The sequence below is a fragment of the Cyprinus carpio genome, chromosome B10, assembly GCF_018340385.1.
Source record: "Cyprinus carpio isolate SPL01 chromosome B10, ASM1834038v1, whole genome shotgun sequence".
In the NCBI taxonomy this organism is placed as follows: Eukaryota; Metazoa; Chordata; class Actinopteri; order Cypriniformes; family Cyprinidae; genus Cyprinus; species Cyprinus carpio.
Genome location: NC_056606.1, coordinates 21,373,351 through 21,392,570, shown reverse-complemented (window position 1 = coordinate 21,392,570; position 19,220 = coordinate 21,373,351). Strand labels below are relative to the sequence as shown.

The following is a 19,220-nucleotide window of genomic DNA, read 5'->3' as shown; positions in this document are numbered from 1 at the left end:
TTGGGAGTTTGTGGTTTTAGTTTCAGGCGCTCGGCGTGTGAGATCCTGCAGGTGAAAATTGAACAAGGCAAAAGGAAAGAAAATCAGAGTCTCACACGCTATAAAAAAATCTCCAGATGTCTTTATAATGGAAGTGCTGCAAATAAATGATTGAATATCTGATACACCCATGACAGGATGATGCCAGTAAAAGAAGTTAAGCTTGACCTGGAGTTATAAAGCCTGAACAGGATGTTTGAATGTGTCTCTGAATGTTGATTAATGTCAGTAATAAAGTTCTTTTAAAGTGTATGTTTGGTAACACGTTACTTGATGCCTGTAATGTATATGAATATTTTAATACTACATATTATTTGCATTAATATTAACACACACATATATAAATCATATATATATATATATATATATATATAGATATATATATATATATATATATATATATATATATATATATATATATATATATATATACAAGTGTGTGTATATGTATATGTGTGTGTGTATATATATATATATATATATATATATATGAGACTGAACGTGTATTAATATTAGTGTGGTGCTTGTAATGTTAATACTTTAACATTATATTTTACACGTTACATATATATATATATATATATATTACAGGCTTTAAGTGCAGTGTTGCTGAAATAACTGCTCCAAAACAAGGCAGAAATAAATCAGAAATGAGCTGAACGCACATAAAGCATCTGTAGGTGTATTAAGAGGCTCGTTGGAGGTTAAGTGTTTGACGAAGTAAAAAAGACAATAAAGACGTAAATACAGCTTCTGAAAGGAGGGTGTGGGACAGCAGTGATGTGAATATGGTGGCGAACGCACGACCCACGTCACGTACTTGCAAGTTACCCTTCACACAAAGTTTCCTTGAAAACGCAACAGCTGCTGTTTTGTTATTTAAAAAGTAACTATGTAAAAATCTGTATGTATACCGTACAAAATCATCGAAGAGGCCATGACAGCTCTGGGCTGTATGTTTTTTTGTCTTTTGTGAAATTTTTCTCAGTCAAAAGTTTAGGAAGACTTAAAACGTAGAAAATAAGGTCTCTTTGAATCCCCGCTGGCGTCTCCTCTGATTGCTTTGTGCGGGGAATTTCCTCACTGTCACTGTCCACAGAGGAGGAGGAGGAGGAGGAGGAGGAGGAGGAGGGAGGAGGAGGAGGAGGAGGGCGACGGTAAACAAAACCAAGCTTGAAAAAACAGAGGACTAAATATTATTCCTGAGTGCAAATAAAACGACAACCTACTGAAGTCTTAGTGTCCTCTCGTCTCCAGGCAGCTCGTAGAGAGACGGAAAATAGAAAGAGAGTGAGAGAGGAGTGGCCGAGGTCTCGGAGTGCAACGTGCGCTTTGGAACTCAATTTCATTGTCTGTTATTAAATATGCGTTGTTTTTTTGTCATCGCGGCAGCTATTTCGGGCCGTCCAGACGCACTGCTACGTGTCTCCTGGCTGCTCCTCCTCATCTTCCTCATCGTCCTCCTCCTCCTCCACCATGCTGGGGTCCCTGGAAATCTCTGAAATTCCCTCCTCCGCTTCTGGAATCTCGGTGGATTCCGAGTCCTGCGTGATCAGAGTTTTGGAATCACTACAGCTGTTGTCATCCTCCTCCTCTTCTTCATCCTCCTCCTCCTCCTCCTCCTCCTCAGCCTGGCTGCCGCTGTCTTTCTCCGTGTCTGATTCTCCGTCCTCCTCCAGCGTCAGTTCGAACTGGAACTTATCTGCTCCAGTGGAGCGGCTGCCCTCCTCGGACTGGTCGGGAGCGGGCGATGGGCTCTGTGGGATGGTGCTCTGGTACCACTCTCTGTTGTCCTCTAACGTGTCCAGGATGTCCTGGGCGTCCGGATGTACGAGGTCGGCCCACGTCTCCCACAGCGGGTGCACGATGTAGTCAATGAAGCCCACCTGGAGACAGAGACGTGAGAATTACACTTACATTGATTTGATTTGATTCAGATTTCTATAGCATTAATTTTCATTTAAAGTTTACACTTTTCATTGACAAATCAGTGGTTTATCGTCAACTAAAACATTTAGGTAATTGAAATAAAGATTAAATAAAATACAATATTTGATGAAAAATGTGAATGTAAAAAATTTGAAATGATGCTTTGGCAACTAAATGAAATACATTGAAGAACTACAACTAAAACTGAAATTATTTTTTCCATTGACCATACATTTTCCATATCCATTTCCATAATAATTACAAAACATATTCAATAACTGAAATTCAATAAAATGTAAATATTAGATGAAAAACTTGACAAAAATTAGTAATGTTGCCTTGTCAATAAAAATAATACCAAAAATATCTATGAAAAAATATGTATATTATTAATATTATATCTGTATAAAAATAAAAATGTATACAAAAATTAAATAATTTGAAGTACTAAAGCTATGGACAAAATAAGAGCAGGGCTTTCATATGATATCAAAACCTAAAAACAGTACAATATTACCATGTGTTGGGTTTTCCTCACACACACACACACACACACACACCAAAAAAGAATGAAAGACTAAAGTATATAACAAAATTACTAAAACTTAAACTACAAATTAAAAATAAATTAATGAAAATAATTATTTGTTCTATGTCTGCTGATTTCATTAAGGTTTATTAGATTTAACAATTTCATAGAAAAAAAAATTGTCCCCATTTTTCTTTGCAATGCTTTTTTTTTTTTTTTTTACACTTTATCTTACAATTAACTGTTTTATTTTGGACTCATAGTAGGGTAGACGGTAGAAACATAGTTCCAGAACTTCTATAGCTACCTGAGACTTCTCTACAGAGGCGTTGTGTTTGTCACACATGGGGCTGATCTCCATCCCTCGCTCTCTCTCTCGGTCGCCCTGACTGAAGAACTCCTCCATGATGCGGTCCGTCCACTGTTTGTACAGCTCCAGGGGTTTGGTGGGGTTACTGAGATCCGCACAGTGCACCATGTTCTGAAGCACCTGAGGAACATCAACACATGCAAAAATCTATTAAAATGTAAATCTACGTTTAAAATGTTAAACTTTCCATTAGATAGTCATGGAAATTCTATGAATTAACACGTTATAATATCAGCTGAATTTACAATTTAAATATTGTTGAGAAAATGACATACTACAGTATATGTACAACAAATCAGTATCATAAAAATTAGTTAAATGTTAAAATGTTAAACTTACTTCCTACCGCATTAGATCATTTTTGAAGTTGACTGAATTTACAATTTGTGCATAATTTAGCATTTATTATGTAAAACGTGTCAGAAGCAGCTGAGAAAACTACATCCTATATTACAACAAACCAGTATCAACTGCATCTGTTATTAAAACTACATCTTATATTTACAAATAAGTATCATAATAAAAAAAATGAAATACCAAATAATATATATATATATAAAAAATCTAATTAGATAGTTACTGAAGTTCTAAGAATTTATAGTTTCTGCTTAATTTACCATTGAAATCATAAGTGTCAGATGCAGCTGAGAAATTGTTATAAACAAATCCACAGGTATAAAATAAAACAATAAGTTAAATGTTTAATATCTCATTAGATTAGACAGAATTTCTATAAATTTTTTAATTGATTCTTAATTGACCATTTAATTCATGTAAAAAAAAAAGGGTCAAATAGCTTTTTACATTTTATGTTTACAAACAATGACAATTGTTTTTTGTTTTTAATTGTTGAAAGTAATTCTGATAAATATGATTTAAAATCCCACTATGCCGTTTTGGAAGTTTGATTGTGAATGTACCCCCTGGTCAACAAAACACAAAGTCCTGCCCTCAATTCACGCCACTGGCTGAGCTAGAAGTGGCTGTGTGGGCCGCTTGAACAAACTCAAGAGTGTTTACAGGAAGTCAGAAAAGACCCATATCAGCTTAAAAGACTCACTTGTATCCTGTCTGAGTAGTTATCCAAGAGCAAGACTCCAGAACTGGTGACCTTCTTGGTCTCGACCATGGTCTTCAGATCGGCCAGCAGGTTCATGTGTTTGGACATATCAGTCGCCAAGACCTGGGAGAAACATGTGAGAAAACCTTGAGCCAGAATTCAGAGCTAGCATTATCAATGCTAAATGTCATCTGAGCGGGACGTACGATGTCGATGACCATCTTGCGCAGCGACTGTCTCTGTTTTTTGGTCAGGTTCTGGAAGATGTCACAGTTCTCCTCCTGCAGGAGTTTGAAGCCCACCGCCAGATGATGGTTTTCCAGCACCGACGAGTCGTTGTACATGAGGGCCAACTCCGAGTCTGCAGACATGAAGAAAACAGCAGAAACTCTGACCTTGTGCTAATCTGTAGACGAGCGTGACGAACAGCTGTGTCAACACTGTCTGTGAGAGATTACAGCGTGACGCAGGAGAGACAGACACACAATCCCATCAGGCTTCAGTCGCGATTATCTGTCCTATCGGCGCATCAGTGCTGCTTATGTCAAAATAAAGTTATGTAACAGAGAGATGTGTGCTGATGGGATTGAGTGATCTGCTCCCAACCGTTCCGTCAATACCATGCAAACCTCAGGAGTTGCCATTCATATAATTATTTATCAAATGGATAGACTCGTTCTTGATGCTGATTTGTCAAATTATGCATTCTACGTATTCTAAGTAACTATTAACCTTAGCTTTTAGGGGAACTTTTAGATGAAGAATAACTTCAATTAATTTGTGCCCTTAATGTATCTATATTTTCAATTATTATATAGGTAATAAATAAAACATACCTTATGGCTTAATTACAAGTAGTCACTATAAATTTTATAACTAATACATTTTTTTTTTTTTTGGACCAAAATTTCATTATTATAGTTATACATTTAAGTAATTGGATTTTTATATTTAGAAATGTACATAATTACATAATTATGTTTAGACATTTAAAATAATAGAGATAATTATATTGATATATTTAAATAGTTAGGTTATTATATTTACAGATTTAAATAGATTACAGAAATGTAAATAGATTATTATATTTAGACACAAAATGAGATTATTGTATTTATACTTTTAAATAATGAGATAATCTCTTTATTTATATTTCTATAATTATTAAAATGTACAAATATAATTATTATATTTAGACATTTAAAACTGAGATTATTGTATTTATACATTTAAATAATGAGATATATTTGTAAATTTAATTATTTAGGTTATAGAAATGTAAATAATAGGTGATTATATTTTTACACTTAATGAGATTGTTGTAACGCTATTATTATATGAATGAATTTAAATAATTAATGATATTATAATACTTAAAAAATTTAAATAATTAGATAATTAAACCTTTAAAATGTACACTAAAAGCATGGCTGCAGACATATTTTTTTGATCTGCTTAAAAACGTTATTATTGTTGTTGTTATTATTATTTTTATTATTTTCTATAACCCATATAATCCAATAAGAAGCAATCAAACACATCAAATGCTCAATTATTTAGATATGGTTCAAATGACTCGGATATTCATACAGCACACTTACTGGTGTTAATAAGGAACTGGTTGGAGACACCCGGGTGGTCCACATCATGAATAGCACTGGCGAAAATGGCAGCGAGAATTTCAAGGTCTGTGAAAACCGCCTGAAAGAGAACAACATGTGGATGTACGGTGAGTGAGAGCAGACATTATCTTCACCACATAACCTTTTTAGAAATCCAGCAAGTAGCACACAAGGTCATACCAAATCAAATCTGAACTGAAGGGCTCACGTGCCACACTTTTCACCTTTAATCAGCTTATAATGTTAGTCAAGGCTAGTTGCACCCAAAAAATTCTGAATTTATTTGTTGCTTGTCCATTTTCAGCCCTCTATACAGTATGTAAACAACCTCTGTTATGGTCGAACCTCAACGCATGTGAAATGACCAACAAACGCCCAGTTGTTAAATGCTGAATTGGTCGATGTGAGCAGCAGACGTTCTCAGATGTGAGGTCAATACAATGGTCATTTCCAAAGGAGCCTTAGTTTCCATAAATGTTCTCATTTCTTTTGAAAACTGCAAGGAAAGCGGCATCCCTCACCTCCAGAGCAGGCGTGGAGAGCAGCACGTGTGTGGACTGGGTGACGTCAGCAGCGTGAATGTTACTGTGATACGCAACATCAGCATGATAATGGTCTTCTAAGGTCATCAGGTACGTTATGAAAGTGTCCAAGGGAATTTTAAATGTTTTGAGTAAATCCCTTTCCTGTGGGAGAGAAAAACAGAAAGATGAATAAAGTGTCAGTTTCTGATAACATGCAACACATTTACCATCATGACACAGCATGTTAAATAATGCAGGTTTTGACGGGGTCAAATAAAGTAGGCTATGGTATTATTGGTTAATGCAGTTATTCCCTGTCCATGTGACCGGTTACATCAGAGGTGAAGAGAGTTATGAAAACAAACACTGATGAATTGTGCACCGCAAGACATTTATGAGCAAAGTAAATAAAGGTGATTGGTCTCACCTGAAATATAGTGTGCATCATCACCGTTAAAGGCCTGTTGCCTGAAAACTCTGTGACTTTAAAAACATTAAGGCCCCATTTGTTTATGTCCTCCAGTTCCTGAAACAGAGCAGGGAATCATTAGACAGTGTTGTGTGTGATGCCACTGAACTAAATGACTAGTAATGCAACCATACATTTTTGGCTGAAATAGCAATTTAACCAAAGTGTCAACCAAAGTGTTAAAAAACCAAGCTGGTCGACAGGCTTCCCGGTGAACAGCATGGAAACGCATGCTGCTCCAAGCTGCTCTTTTCAGCAGGGTACAAAATCTTTCCAATCACACGTCATCCACCTACAGTACGTCACCGCACAAAAAAGCACCAATGACCTTTCGTCAAGGTCTACAAGAGTCTCCCATCAGGATTCAAATGAGATGATTAAGGTTCTGTCTGAGTTTGAAGTGTCACCTTGGCTAAGGAGTCTTCCGTATCCGTCTTGACCCCGAAGCGAGGGATGTTGGAATTGGTGAGGCTGGTGCTGTGCATGAGTTTTTTCACTCCGCTGATCTGACACATGGGCTTTTTCTTCTTCTCCTTCTCCTTCTGTGTCTGCGGGGAGGGCATTTCCACATCGTGCTGTTTGTCTGGAGAAACAATAGAAAAGTGTGAATGTGAGCCAGAGCTCCAAACCTCACCGTAACACTGACAAGTCAAAAGCATTGTGTTTTGTGACTGATGGTTTACCTAAAAATGTGTTGGAGATGAACTCTGAGACCTGGTTACCAGATCTGCTCATCTCAGACAGGTGCGTTAACTCCCTGTTCAACATCCGCTTGAACTGCACAGACAGACAGAAAGGATAAAAGACAGAGTTTTAATCAGTCATGGTAATCCTTCATGATTGGGTGACACAAAGACAATGAATAAATTAATCAATCAACTGAATTTTCAAATCAATCAGCAGTAACCTCCTGTTCTAATCAGTGTGAGAACAGACAGCCTCAGACCCTTCAAATAAAACCAGACCAGATCTAAAAATAGCCACACATCTAGAAATCATTAATAAGTTCATATTTGTAAACTCATGATGAATAATTAAGAATTAAAACAGATAATGATTATAATTTAAGGATAAACATGGATAAAGTTGTACGTATATATATAAAATGAAATAACTGAACATAAATATAGGAGCCAGATAAAAATGCTCATTTTAGAAGAAAATTTCAGACGACACTTCGAGGCTTTGCACATTAAAATGATGTTGCAATACAAAAACATGCTAAATGGGTTTAATTTCCTTCATGCAAAATATAATTTAGAATTGATTTCCTTTCCTGAATATGTTTTTGTCAGATTTACCTAAAGGAGGGCAAACCTTTTAGTCACATAAATTTGCCAGACCTAAAAAAAACATTGTTTTCATCTTTACTGTCTTGCATAAAAAATGCACTGATTTACAACAACACACCATTAACACTGAAAATATCTGTGTATGGCAGAAAAACTTCAAAACTGACCAAATAAAACCCACAGTGCACTGAAACTGTCCTGTTTGGATTGTTGCTAATTTGCATATCATTTACATGTGGTGTACCGCACATTATTTGAATGCATCAATTCTACCTCTATTTGTTCTAAATAAGGAACCCTGTACACCCGAGACTAGAGATACAGAAAATCAACTACATGATCCATACCTTTATATATCCCCATGAGACTGAGCGTAAATAATTTGCTTCAGGCATCTTCGTTAATGCTCCAAAACACGCAAAAGCAAGAAACAAAACACTCCTAAATCCTTCAGACAATGCCACACGAATGCTTCTGCGGTCTCAGTCTAAAAACCGCATCTCGGGATCAGGTGGAGGTGCGGAGGCTTGCAGACATGGCTTCTGAGCTGCGAGAAAGATGCTGGGCTGCTCAACACCTTCCAAATATGGGACTGCTCCTATAATGGATGCTGCTCGTGCCCCTCCACACAGCCAATCACGGCTCATTACTGAGAGGGAGAGATGGGGGCAGCAGCGCCGTCATCTGCTGATGGAGGATGCAGGCCTTGGTTTTCACAGCTCACCTTGTACCTGCTATAATCATACAGCAGAGCGGCCGTGTGCTCCAATGACTCATGAACAGCTCCTGGTGGGGTCTATCTGTTGACGTTATCTCATCAAGTATTGATAGACCGATATAATTCGGATGATATTTTGCCGGTATTATCGGCAATGACCGATCAGAAGCAGGAGCTTCCTCTTGCCTCATTTCTAACATCAACGTCCGCAATGTTGAGGGATAATAAACGATTTCTGTTTTCAAACCTTGCACCTTGAGTTAAAATTCTATAGCGGTGTTTCAATAATAACATAAAAAAATAAAATATTTATATATGTATATATATTTCGGATTATTTATTTATAATTATTTAATTAATACTTCTTTCAAATATCGTAATACAGTAAACTAAAAAAATAAAATTAAAATAAAATTGCTAAAATATAAACTATACAATATAATAAATTTACACAATAAAATATATAAAACATTTCTGGGTTGAATTTCTAGAAATAAAATAAAATAAAAATGCCATCTTCTGAAAAAACTAAATCATTTTAGATTTAATGAATATTTAATGCTCATTTATTTACAAAACGATTTTTTCTTCTCATTAGTGATTAAATGCCACCTCAATATGTTTTTATTTTTATTTTCAGATTCACCCTTAAGGAAGATTAACCTTTTAGAGTCACACATATTTGCCACGTAACAAATGCAATAAATAAATACTAATACTAAAACAAATTAATAAAATAAAATGTTTAAAAATGTAAAATTAAAAGTAAGTAAATAAAAAAGTATCAAATGAATTAAACTGGATTTTATACATAATATAATATACAAAAAATATATTTAAAAATCTGGGTTGAATTTCTATAAAATAAAATAAAATGTTATCTTCTCAAATAATATATATATATATTTTTTTAAATCAAATGAATATTTAATGCTTGTTAAATTATTTATTTGATAAGGCTACTGGCCTCATTTCTCTCATCCACACTGGCCACTGAAAATGTGTACAATGTACACTGTCATGAAGTGTAAAATTAATTTCAAATCCATTGACAGTCAAAAAGACTGTAAAACAAACTCCTGTTTGAGTGTAAATATTGACCTCGGTAATGTCCACTTCCATTCTTGAAGGCTAAAAGGCTAATCAGAAGTGGGTGTCTTTGATGACACTAAAGAACTGCAGAAGGGTTACAAAAAGCTGAAAATAAAACAAACATGTCTGGAACAATATGCCAGCATTCATATGGAGATATCGACCCCCATGCAAGCATAACACAAGGCTTTCATGTGGCCAGTGGAGATGTTCTCATTTGAAAAACAAATGATAGATCAGGGGCTCTTTTATGAAAGCAATAGCCATTGGCTGGATTTGTTTGTGGTTGATTTGAATATGAACCTGAAGCCTTTACCACACAACAACGATACTACTTTATGAGGAGAAATATGAATCCTCTGCGGTGGCATGTTACGTCAAAGCATTTCTTTATGCAAAGCAACACATTGTGTGGTTCATCATAAACAAGGAAGTAAAGCTGGAGAGAATCGCTGTGTATGTCAATTTATCAAGAACTTTTACTGACATACTATAACCTACTGAACAACACTCAAAAATAAGAACAAAACACGGCCTTTATAATCAGTATGTCTGCTCTCATCTGATAAAAAACATTTTAGAGACATTCTGTTGCATAAATGCATGTCTGATGCTGCATATAAATGCTGGACACTAAAAAAAATTATATTTTCATGTTTTTTTGTTTTTGTTTTTACAATAAACAATGTCTAATTGGTAAAGATTGAAGAGTCTGTCAAAAATTCAAAATGTATGTCAAAAAGTTTTTAAAATCTTAGCAGACACATTATTTTGGTTTTCTTTTAGTTGGTTGTGATGTTTATTTGTTTGTATTTTGATAAGTTGAGTTGTTCTTGTGATCGTTGTGATTTAGTTTGTAACACTGTGAGAAGCCATCTCGTAATTTGAAGCTGTTTTGCACTGATGTCAGACTTGTCATTCATTTATGAATAATCTGATATTTTGGCCAAATAAAAAATAATTTCAAAAAAGAGAAAACAAGTAAATAAAAAAGAATGAAAATAAATAAATAATCTTATCTTTTAACAAAAAAAAAAAAAAGGTTCATTAAAATAAAACAAAGTCAACAAAAAAATATATCAAAAGAAATAATTAAACAACATAAAAAAAAAAACTTTTTATTATTTTTTCATCAAAAAAATAACTTTTTGTAATATATATACCACAATATCATACTGGTCTTATCGTCCATCACTAGTCTTACTGAAGAGTGAGCCGTAATAAGCGTACATGAAACAGAATCCTACAGTACAGTGGATTATGATTAATTATAGACTAGCGCTAACTAGAGGCAGTGTGGTTGCGCCATAGGAAGAGTCTGCTGCAGGTTGAGGCCGGTGTCATGCTGATGGAAACAAGGGGGGAAACCTCCGACCACACCCCAAAATCTGCCCGGATGACTTTCATGCTCGTCATCAGAAAGGCAAAGCTATTTCTGGAGATCTATCACCACGTCAAGTTTTATTGGGAATATGCACACTCATAATGACACATAATTCCAAACACATCTGACAAATACTAAATGCATCCTAGAACTGGATGAACCAACAGCTTAAGTGCACAAATGGGCTAAATCTGATGCAGGAATTTAAAATTGTTGACACAAAATCGTGGCACATTATGTGTCTGTATTGCACATATGAAGGCCGTTTATTCTCTTTAGTGATGGAAACAGAGCTCTGTGGTTTTCTGTGAAGTAGTCTGGTGAATTCTGGCTTGATCTGAGGCCTCTAGCTGGGCTCACACAGGCCTCGTGTGGCTTTGATTAAAGCCGTCGGCGGACTCTTTGAGTATCGTTCAATGTTTCGTGCTTTGTGGCCGCTGCTTCAGAGAGGTCCAATGGGATGCCAAAAGGCTTCACCACAGCGCGCGTGCAGGATCCAAATCATTCAAGAAAGCCACTGGCCACAGATACCCCTCATCCCATACGCCGGACCCCCCTCCATAACCCATATGTCTCATTTTCCTTCTGTCTTTCTTCCCTCGGGCTCTGGCAGGCCTCTGTTTCAGGAGTTTCATGCAGGGGAAGTTGGATACTTTGGTAAATCCAGATCTGCTGTAATGGGAAGTCTTTAACTTGGTACCATATAGAAAGATAAACAGCTAAAAAAAAGCTTTCTAGACAAGCTAGAGATAGAGACCTAAAATTACAAAAAATTGATTCTAAAAAAAGATACTTATTCATTTAATAACATTATTTCCGAAACAAAAATGTGTATCTCAGTAAGATGGCATTAAAGTGTAATTTACACATTACTGCTTAAAAGCTTCATAACTTCATTTATAAAATTAGTTACATTCATTATATATTATCAATATATATATATATGCAAGTGAGTGTCATCAGATCACCCCTTCCTCTTTATTACTAGTTTTAACGCGAAATATAGATGAATGAACATCTCACGCCTCATGTAATCTTTAATCAGTGTTTTAACCGTGGAAAGATGTCATTAAAACAAAATGTTACGTAGTATTTAATTTACCTCAGGTAAGACATCAGTGTTCACAGCTGTTATTTGCTAGAGAAATTAAGTCTAGAGAAGAGCATTTTGTAAAATATTAGACTATACTTCAGTCTATTTCTATTTAATTCTATTCATTCTAACTGTTAGTGATGTCTTATTTATTTAATGTATGTGTTTAAATAAATATTTAATGAAACAAGTTATGACTCTAAATTATTATATTTCAACAACAAATAGAAATTGTATAATTTAGAAGTTAATTAAAAAAAAATATTTACACGTTTTCACAATTTTTTTAATTTGAGTGTTCATTATTATAGTTAAAAATAAATAGTAATTACATTAAAGTTTGGGCTATGTTGTAACCTTACAGTAATGTAAAAGGGCTCCCTATAGTTTAGAGCAGAGGCTGAGGTAGATTTTTATCCCTAAGAAAATTTTAATTATAAATGAAATTATTTAAAAGAGTCATTTTAAATAGTCATTCCCGTCTGGAGCACAAACAGCACAATTTTCATGCCATCATTTAATTCTTAAGGTTAGGGGTTTAAATCAGTGGTTCTCAACCCGCGGCCCGTCACAAATTCAAATGCGGCCCACCATGCTGAACACAATTTAAAAAATAACTTTTAGTTTTACAATTAATTTTAGCCTTTACATTCATTTAAAAATGGACCAAACAAATGTAAACTATAATGCTTTTATGTAGAATAATTTTGTTTTTCATATATTATTTTCAGACATGAGCAGACCTGTACTCATGTAGGCTAATTAACGTTATGCATTTAACGAACATTTTGCCAGAATTCAATTCAAATAGTCATCTGCAGCCATTAGTTCGGTAAAATTGGGCATCAGAATTTAGAACCTCAGATAATTCAATTCGAAAGTGCTTTCCATATGTGGATCAATATATGCTACATTTATGAATGCACATTTTCTGCAATGTCACATGTCAAGTCACATTTGCGTGCACGTCTTACAGACTGCAACTTACAATCGCAACTTCATTGTGCTGTTACTCCTTTTGAGCCGAATTTCACAAAATTGGTCAGCTCCCGACAGCATCAGGTGTTTTATTAATGGTGAGTAGAATTATTAATTTATTCATTTCAATGAATGTAATCGATTAGATATAATATTTAGGCTATAATATTATAAATCTGGATGCTTTGTATTTGTGACGCAATATGTAAATGATATGTGAGACTTGCACTTGTACCATAGTTTGGCCCAGTGGAAAAAAAAGGTTGAGAACCACTGGTTTAAATCCATAAAATCCTCTAAATTTGAGCCCTTAGTTGAGGGATTATAGGATTATTTAGGTGCTGATGTTGGAGTTATTGTTTTCATAGTCATTGGGGATGAGTTTGAATCTTTATCTGTCTCTAAATAAATATTGATTCCAGTAAAAGAGTCAAACGGTACATTCTAGAATCATTCAATGTTTTAAGACCCAGTGTATGTTATGCAATAAAGCAGCCAGAGATCAGATAACGTGTACATTTGCATCTGTTACAGAACGCAATTCATTTCTGAGCAATGTCTTCATTTGCATCTCTTCGCATCATATTATGATGATCAGGTGCATGAGGTGTTGCACATTTGTTCTCGCCACCGAATCGCCGGACCAATCAGAAGCCAGCCCTCCTTCACAGCCCCTCAGTCTCTCCTGCCTGTTTTATGGTTTGTTTTTGAATGTACTGAGCATGCTCCTGAATCACCGGCATAGGCCTGCCACGCTGCATACTGATGAACAGAATACCTACAGTACACACACACAGCAACAACATGCCCTCCCTGTCACTGCGCAGACAAACAGGCTTGTGCAGGATCCTACATGCTTGCAGTCGCCATGGCGACGCAGACAAATTGAGCCTTGCAGTGGGCTGAGAGGCAGCGCAGACGATGCACACGCACCACATTCGGCACAAAGACACCCAGCCGAAAGGTTAATGAGGTCCACTAGCAAACATTACAGCATCGAAGCAGCTCTCTGCGTAAACACGCTTATATGGGCCTGAAATGGTAAAGCACATTGTGATAGATATGAGGACACTGATGCAGTTACGTCACTAGCATGAGTCTGGCGGTGCTGTGTGTGAATGTTAAAACCCTCACATATGCTGTCGGGATGCTTTGATGTCATGCCTGGGCTAGTTTAGACATGCAGCATCTCATTCTATATCAGCAGTGAGACACTATATCCAAGCATGTGCTGCATACAAGTGTCTAACTTACAGTATTCAACTTCTGCACGTATGAATGAGGAGAGTGTGCTGTAACTTTACTAATTGATCAGATGCACCATTTTCACCTGCTGAAGGTGAAAAATATCCACAGATGCACGTTGAAGGAAGGAACTAAGCTGTATCTACAGAAGAAACTTGAAGGTGGACTGTTCTGTCTTGGGACACACAGCAGCTGAAGTTCAAAGACAGCCAGTGTCTGACCTAAAACCAGTTCTACAAAGACTGTTTCCTGTTTGTTCAGCAATAAAGTCTGATGATATGGCGAGGTTATGTAATCGGCATCACTGTAAACAGTTTGCATAATGCACCGCAGATTGTGATAATAATAATAGTTAAATTATAATAGTAAAAATAATAGTTAGCAGGAAAAAATTGGATATTTCTATGTAAACATTGTCTAATACAGGATGTTACAACAAACATGTTTACATTTCACAGTTTGAAGGTGTTTGAGTTAACAAAATACATATACAATAAATGGTTTGTATTAAACTTTGTCTGTGCTATAGACATGAATGCAACCTCAAATGTGACCCTGGACCACAAAACCAGTCTCAAGTCGCTGGGGTATATTTTTAGAAATAGGCAAAAAAAAAAAAAAAAAAAAAAAAACCTTGTATGGGTCAAAATTATAGATTTTTCTTTTATGCCAAAAATAATTAGGATATTAAATAAAGATCATGTTCCATAAAGATATTTAGTCAATTTCCTACCGTAAATACATAAAAACATCAAAACTTAATTTCTGATCAGTAATATTAGCACAAAAAAAATTGTAAAAATCCAGTTTGTGGAACAACTATTCAAACTACCAAAATCCAACAGAAGACATTCAAGGTTTAAATGACAACAACATTATATCACCCAGTTCCAATGTGAAATGTGATTCATGACCTTCAGTAGAATCGGCACCTCCCCTCCTCTTAGACCTGCACCAAACGCATAAACTAAAACAAGACCTATATCCCATATTTCCCTAACCCCCTCAACAAAAAGGAATTACAGGGAAGCTTTGATGGAGACTGCAGTCCTGGGCACAGTGGTGTGCAACATTAAAAGATGCCTGTGTAGTCATCAGCAATGCTAAACATGATCCCCAGCAATCTGACCTCCCTCCCACAAGAACAGACCCACGATTCCAAAGACAATGATGCTTCAGTCTGACTAAAGGTCTTCCAGCATGGGCTAGACACACACACATGCATGCATAAACATCGGCTGTTTCTACTCACACAAGGGGGGAACAAGTATTTGGTGTTTCATCGGTCATGCTGAAGCAGGATGCGTGATGGACAACCCTGACTCACAATCCTGCACGTACATGACTCGTGTGTGTATCTCCCTGTAAGTGCACCCCCTGGGGCAGCCATCTTGGCTCTAATGCTACCTGATAACGTCTTCCGTCTGTGAGCCAACAGCCCTGCCAAATCGCACCAATTACCTGAGCTCCCCTGGGCAGCGGCGGTAATGACATTAAGTCAAGGGGAAGCCCTTAGTTCTTAGGTGCGACGTGGAAAATACCATGTGTTAGGTGGGAAGTTGAACGGTGACTCACCTTGTTGGAGGCCATCTCGCTGACGGAGTGTCGGGTCTGCAGGGTCTCCAGCTGGTCCAGGCACCAGTCCAGCTCCTCCAGGGTCTCGGTGGCCAGTTTCTGGTAGGCCTCCTCTGGAGGGAGACAGGGAAGGGGATGGTCAGTTTTGAGGCGTTTGACCGGGCTAGCCGAGGCTTCCCGGACATCGTCCACGTCGTACACAGCCATGCTGGGATGTCCAGGGCGCACACATGGGTGACTCTTCATGCTGTGCTGAAAAGATCAGGGCTAAAGGATCAAGTACGAGCTGCTCCTCGTCCTCTGAAAACTCCAGAGTCGGTCGACGCAATAAAACAGAGTCACACAGCTGTCAGTCCAGCCGTGCAGGGCTCCTGGTGAAGAGCGCACCAGAGCCCCATGCTCCTAGAAAAACAAAACAGACACACACATACGAGCACAGAGATTCCCTTTTTAATCCGCTTCTACTGATTCCCAGCGGGTTGCCTTAACAATCCCATGTCCGTACGCTGGTTTAGAATCAGTCTCCTCCACAGGTCCATGAACTTCTGAGGATGTCTTATAGCTGACGCTCTGTCTCACAACAAAAGAGAGAAAATGCAAAGGGTCTTCTCAGCACCTCCTACCGGCTTTAACCCCCCCAGACAGAGACTCCTGTATGAGGCTTTGCCCAGTGTTCCTGGAGAGCTCGGGCAGCAGCAATATCCAGAGTCGTAAAAAAGAGCTTGCACAAGCAATACAGTGAGAGAGCAGCGCGCCACCTCAGCTACACAGACATGACATAGAAGGCATTGCTTTACACAAACATCAGCGGCTTCCTGTGAAACCACAAACCTACAGAGCTGGAGAGCACGACGCCGCGAGAGACGCAAGATCTGGACCGGAGTGCTGGAGCAGGAGCCCAGCTTCCCTGCAGACTCACTGCTGTCAGCAAAAAGGGGCCAGATCTCTGTTACAAATGTGTATTAAAAATGCATGCTGCAGTTCTGTCTTATGCGTGGCACGGCTCGAGACTAGAGTTTCACAACATCTGAAAGGAAGATCAAATTAACCACAACATGTGTTTGCTTATTGTACATAAAATATGTATAGTAATGCCTACTTAATTTAAATTTATAAATTGCATTTATTTACATATATATTAAGAATTATACTAGTTTATTAAAATTATTGACATAAATTTTTTAAAATGTTTAGATAATATATAATATAATTAATAATGAAAAAAACTATATCTATCTAAAATATTAATGTTTTTATTTATAAAACATTAAACAACCATTGCCAAATACAAAATAAACAAATAAATAAATATGTATTTTTTGATTAATCATGATTAATCACATCGAAAAGTTTGTGTTTACATAATATATGTGTGTGTGCTGTGTATATTTATATTTATATATTAACATACACAAACACACACACACGTATATATTTAAGAAATATATGTAATATATAATTATATATAATATAAATCATATATAAACACAAATATATATAGACGTAAATATTTCTTAAATATATACATGTGTGTTTATATATATATATATTAGTGCTGTCAATCGATTAAATTAAATCGAAAAATTAATCCCACCTAACATTAAAGTTTTAAAAAAAATACTTTTACATTGCATTAAAATTCAATCTTCAAATGAATGTAGAAACAACATAAAGTCAGTATATATTTAATATTTGTATAATGGCATCTTTTTTATGACAGAAGGCCAGTATCACTCTGATGTCTCTTTTTATTATACTACTTTTTTTATTAGACTATGTAAAATATCTTCTAATTTAAGTGAACTTAAAACAATCTTCACATAAACCCATTATAATAAACGTCATACCTGTGCCCTTCAGCAAGTAGGACATATATAGAAATTGAATAAATTTATGAAACACTAAATTCTAAATTAAATATAGATGAATCCTTAAAGCTACAAAAGTTATTGATTTCCTCTTTTCTTCTTTTGATCTTTGATTACCAGACATCACAGCAGCTGGTCATTAGGTTTTTTGTCTGCTGTCCCTTTAAGAGCTGCAGATACTGAACATGACACGCATCTCTTTACCTATTCTCTGGCCCACTTCAGTTCTTAAAGTCTCTAATGAGTTGAATTGAGTGTGTTCGGAGAGGGAGACAGTGCTGGGATGCTCCAGGACAGTTTGGAAAACCACTGCATTTCAGAGACATGTTCTTAAATGTGACTCATGTAACACATACTGTACATACAAAGGCCTGCATGCACAGATTTAAGGCAGCTTTAATTGCCTTTTTGGTAACTTCATGACTTAACTGATGACATAACTACGACATTGCATGCTCGTAGTTAATTTCGCGATTTGATATGAAATGATTTTTGTGCGTGCAATTGAAGAGCATGCGCTACGGGCACAGTACCGTTTCTGCGCTTGTTTGACTCGCGCCTGGCACTGAGGTAAAGTTGGAGCGCACGTCTGAAACGTCTCTAGTTTAATGTGGTCATAAAGACGTTCTGCGTTTAAATAAACGATGGTTCTTGTCACGAAAAAAGAGACAGAAACGGCTGTTGTGGGTGGGGTGGCCAACCATAGCCCCGCCCCTGCGTTAACAGCATTAAGTATTTCTGGGAATGGTGGCTTTACTCGTGACAGACAGATTGTCTGAGATAGCTACTGCTCTTTCATGTCCCAGAATGCTCCTGGGAGGTTGTTTACTTAAGTTGTATGCCATTTCAACGCAGATTAATTCACTGCGATGCTGGAAGATTACGTGACAGTCAATCTACGCAGATTTCCACTGAAAATTTATCCTCCTTATGGGACCGATGTGATCCGTTCAGGGCCAGATTTAATTTTTTCATAATCCTAGATTATGTCGGGGCTGTGCAGTTGTGACTAGTGCATTTAAAACCTTAACCTGCGTCACAGGATGTGCATACGTTCATACCGCACAGACAATAAACAATAACTCAAACTGTTGCAATTCTACTCGTGTGTATTGAGTTACACAGAGGAGAGCTAAAGTTACAAGAGAAGCCTTCATCAAAACAAGCGTGACACAATCACTGTACGCACTTCAGAGGTCACAGGATCTTGGTGCTTTTGTTACAGGGCAACCTTTAGAGGACTATACTGAGAAAATTTGACATGCAGCTCGCGAGTGTCAGTGTTGCGCACACTCGGGTCAGCAGCAGCTTTGTCTATCATAATTCAAGGGTCAGGGGAGAAAAACAGCTTGGTGACACACTAGCCCCACAAAGAAAGAGAAAATGCACAGATGAAAGGTTTAAGACGGGAAAAGGATGGGAAAATGGGGGAA

At 36.8% G+C, this 19,220-nt stretch overlaps 1 protein-coding gene across 13 annotated transcripts in view; it reads right to left on the bottom strand.

The window, feature by feature from the left end:
• Positions 1 to 507: 507 nt before the first annotated feature.
• Positions 508 to 19,220, bottom strand: part of LOC109086782 (cAMP-specific 3',5'-cyclic phosphodiesterase 4D-like) — a 193,668-nt gene continuing 174,955 nt past the window's right edge. For 6 of the 13 annotated variants that reach the window (XM_042733248.1, XM_042733252.1, XM_042733250.1 and 3 more), the window contains 10 exons: positions 15,920 to 16,032; positions 7,226 to 7,319; positions 6,950 to 7,125; positions 6,501 to 6,599; positions 6,071 to 6,235; positions 5,529 to 5,628; positions 4,134 to 4,288; positions 3,928 to 4,050; positions 2,805 to 2,987; positions 509 to 1,925 (listed from right to left, as the gene is read on the bottom strand). In XM_042733248.1, coding sequence (XP_042589182.1) covers positions 1,458 to 1,925; positions 2,805 to 2,987; positions 3,928 to 4,050; positions 4,134 to 4,288; positions 5,529 to 5,628; positions 6,071 to 6,235; positions 6,501 to 6,599; positions 6,950 to 7,125; positions 7,226 to 7,319; positions 15,920 to 16,032 — 1,676 coding nt within the window. In that variant the 3' untranslated portion in view covers positions 509 to 1,457. Of the gene's footprint in view, positions 1,926 to 2,804; positions 2,988 to 3,927; positions 4,051 to 4,133; positions 4,289 to 5,528; positions 5,629 to 6,070; positions 6,236 to 6,500; positions 6,600 to 6,949; positions 7,126 to 7,225; positions 7,320 to 8,181; positions 8,563 to 15,919; positions 16,033 to 19,220 lie in introns of those variants that run through there. The other 7 variants (XM_042733243.1, XM_042733245.1, XM_042733244.1 and 4 more) reach the window with 3 other exon arrangements.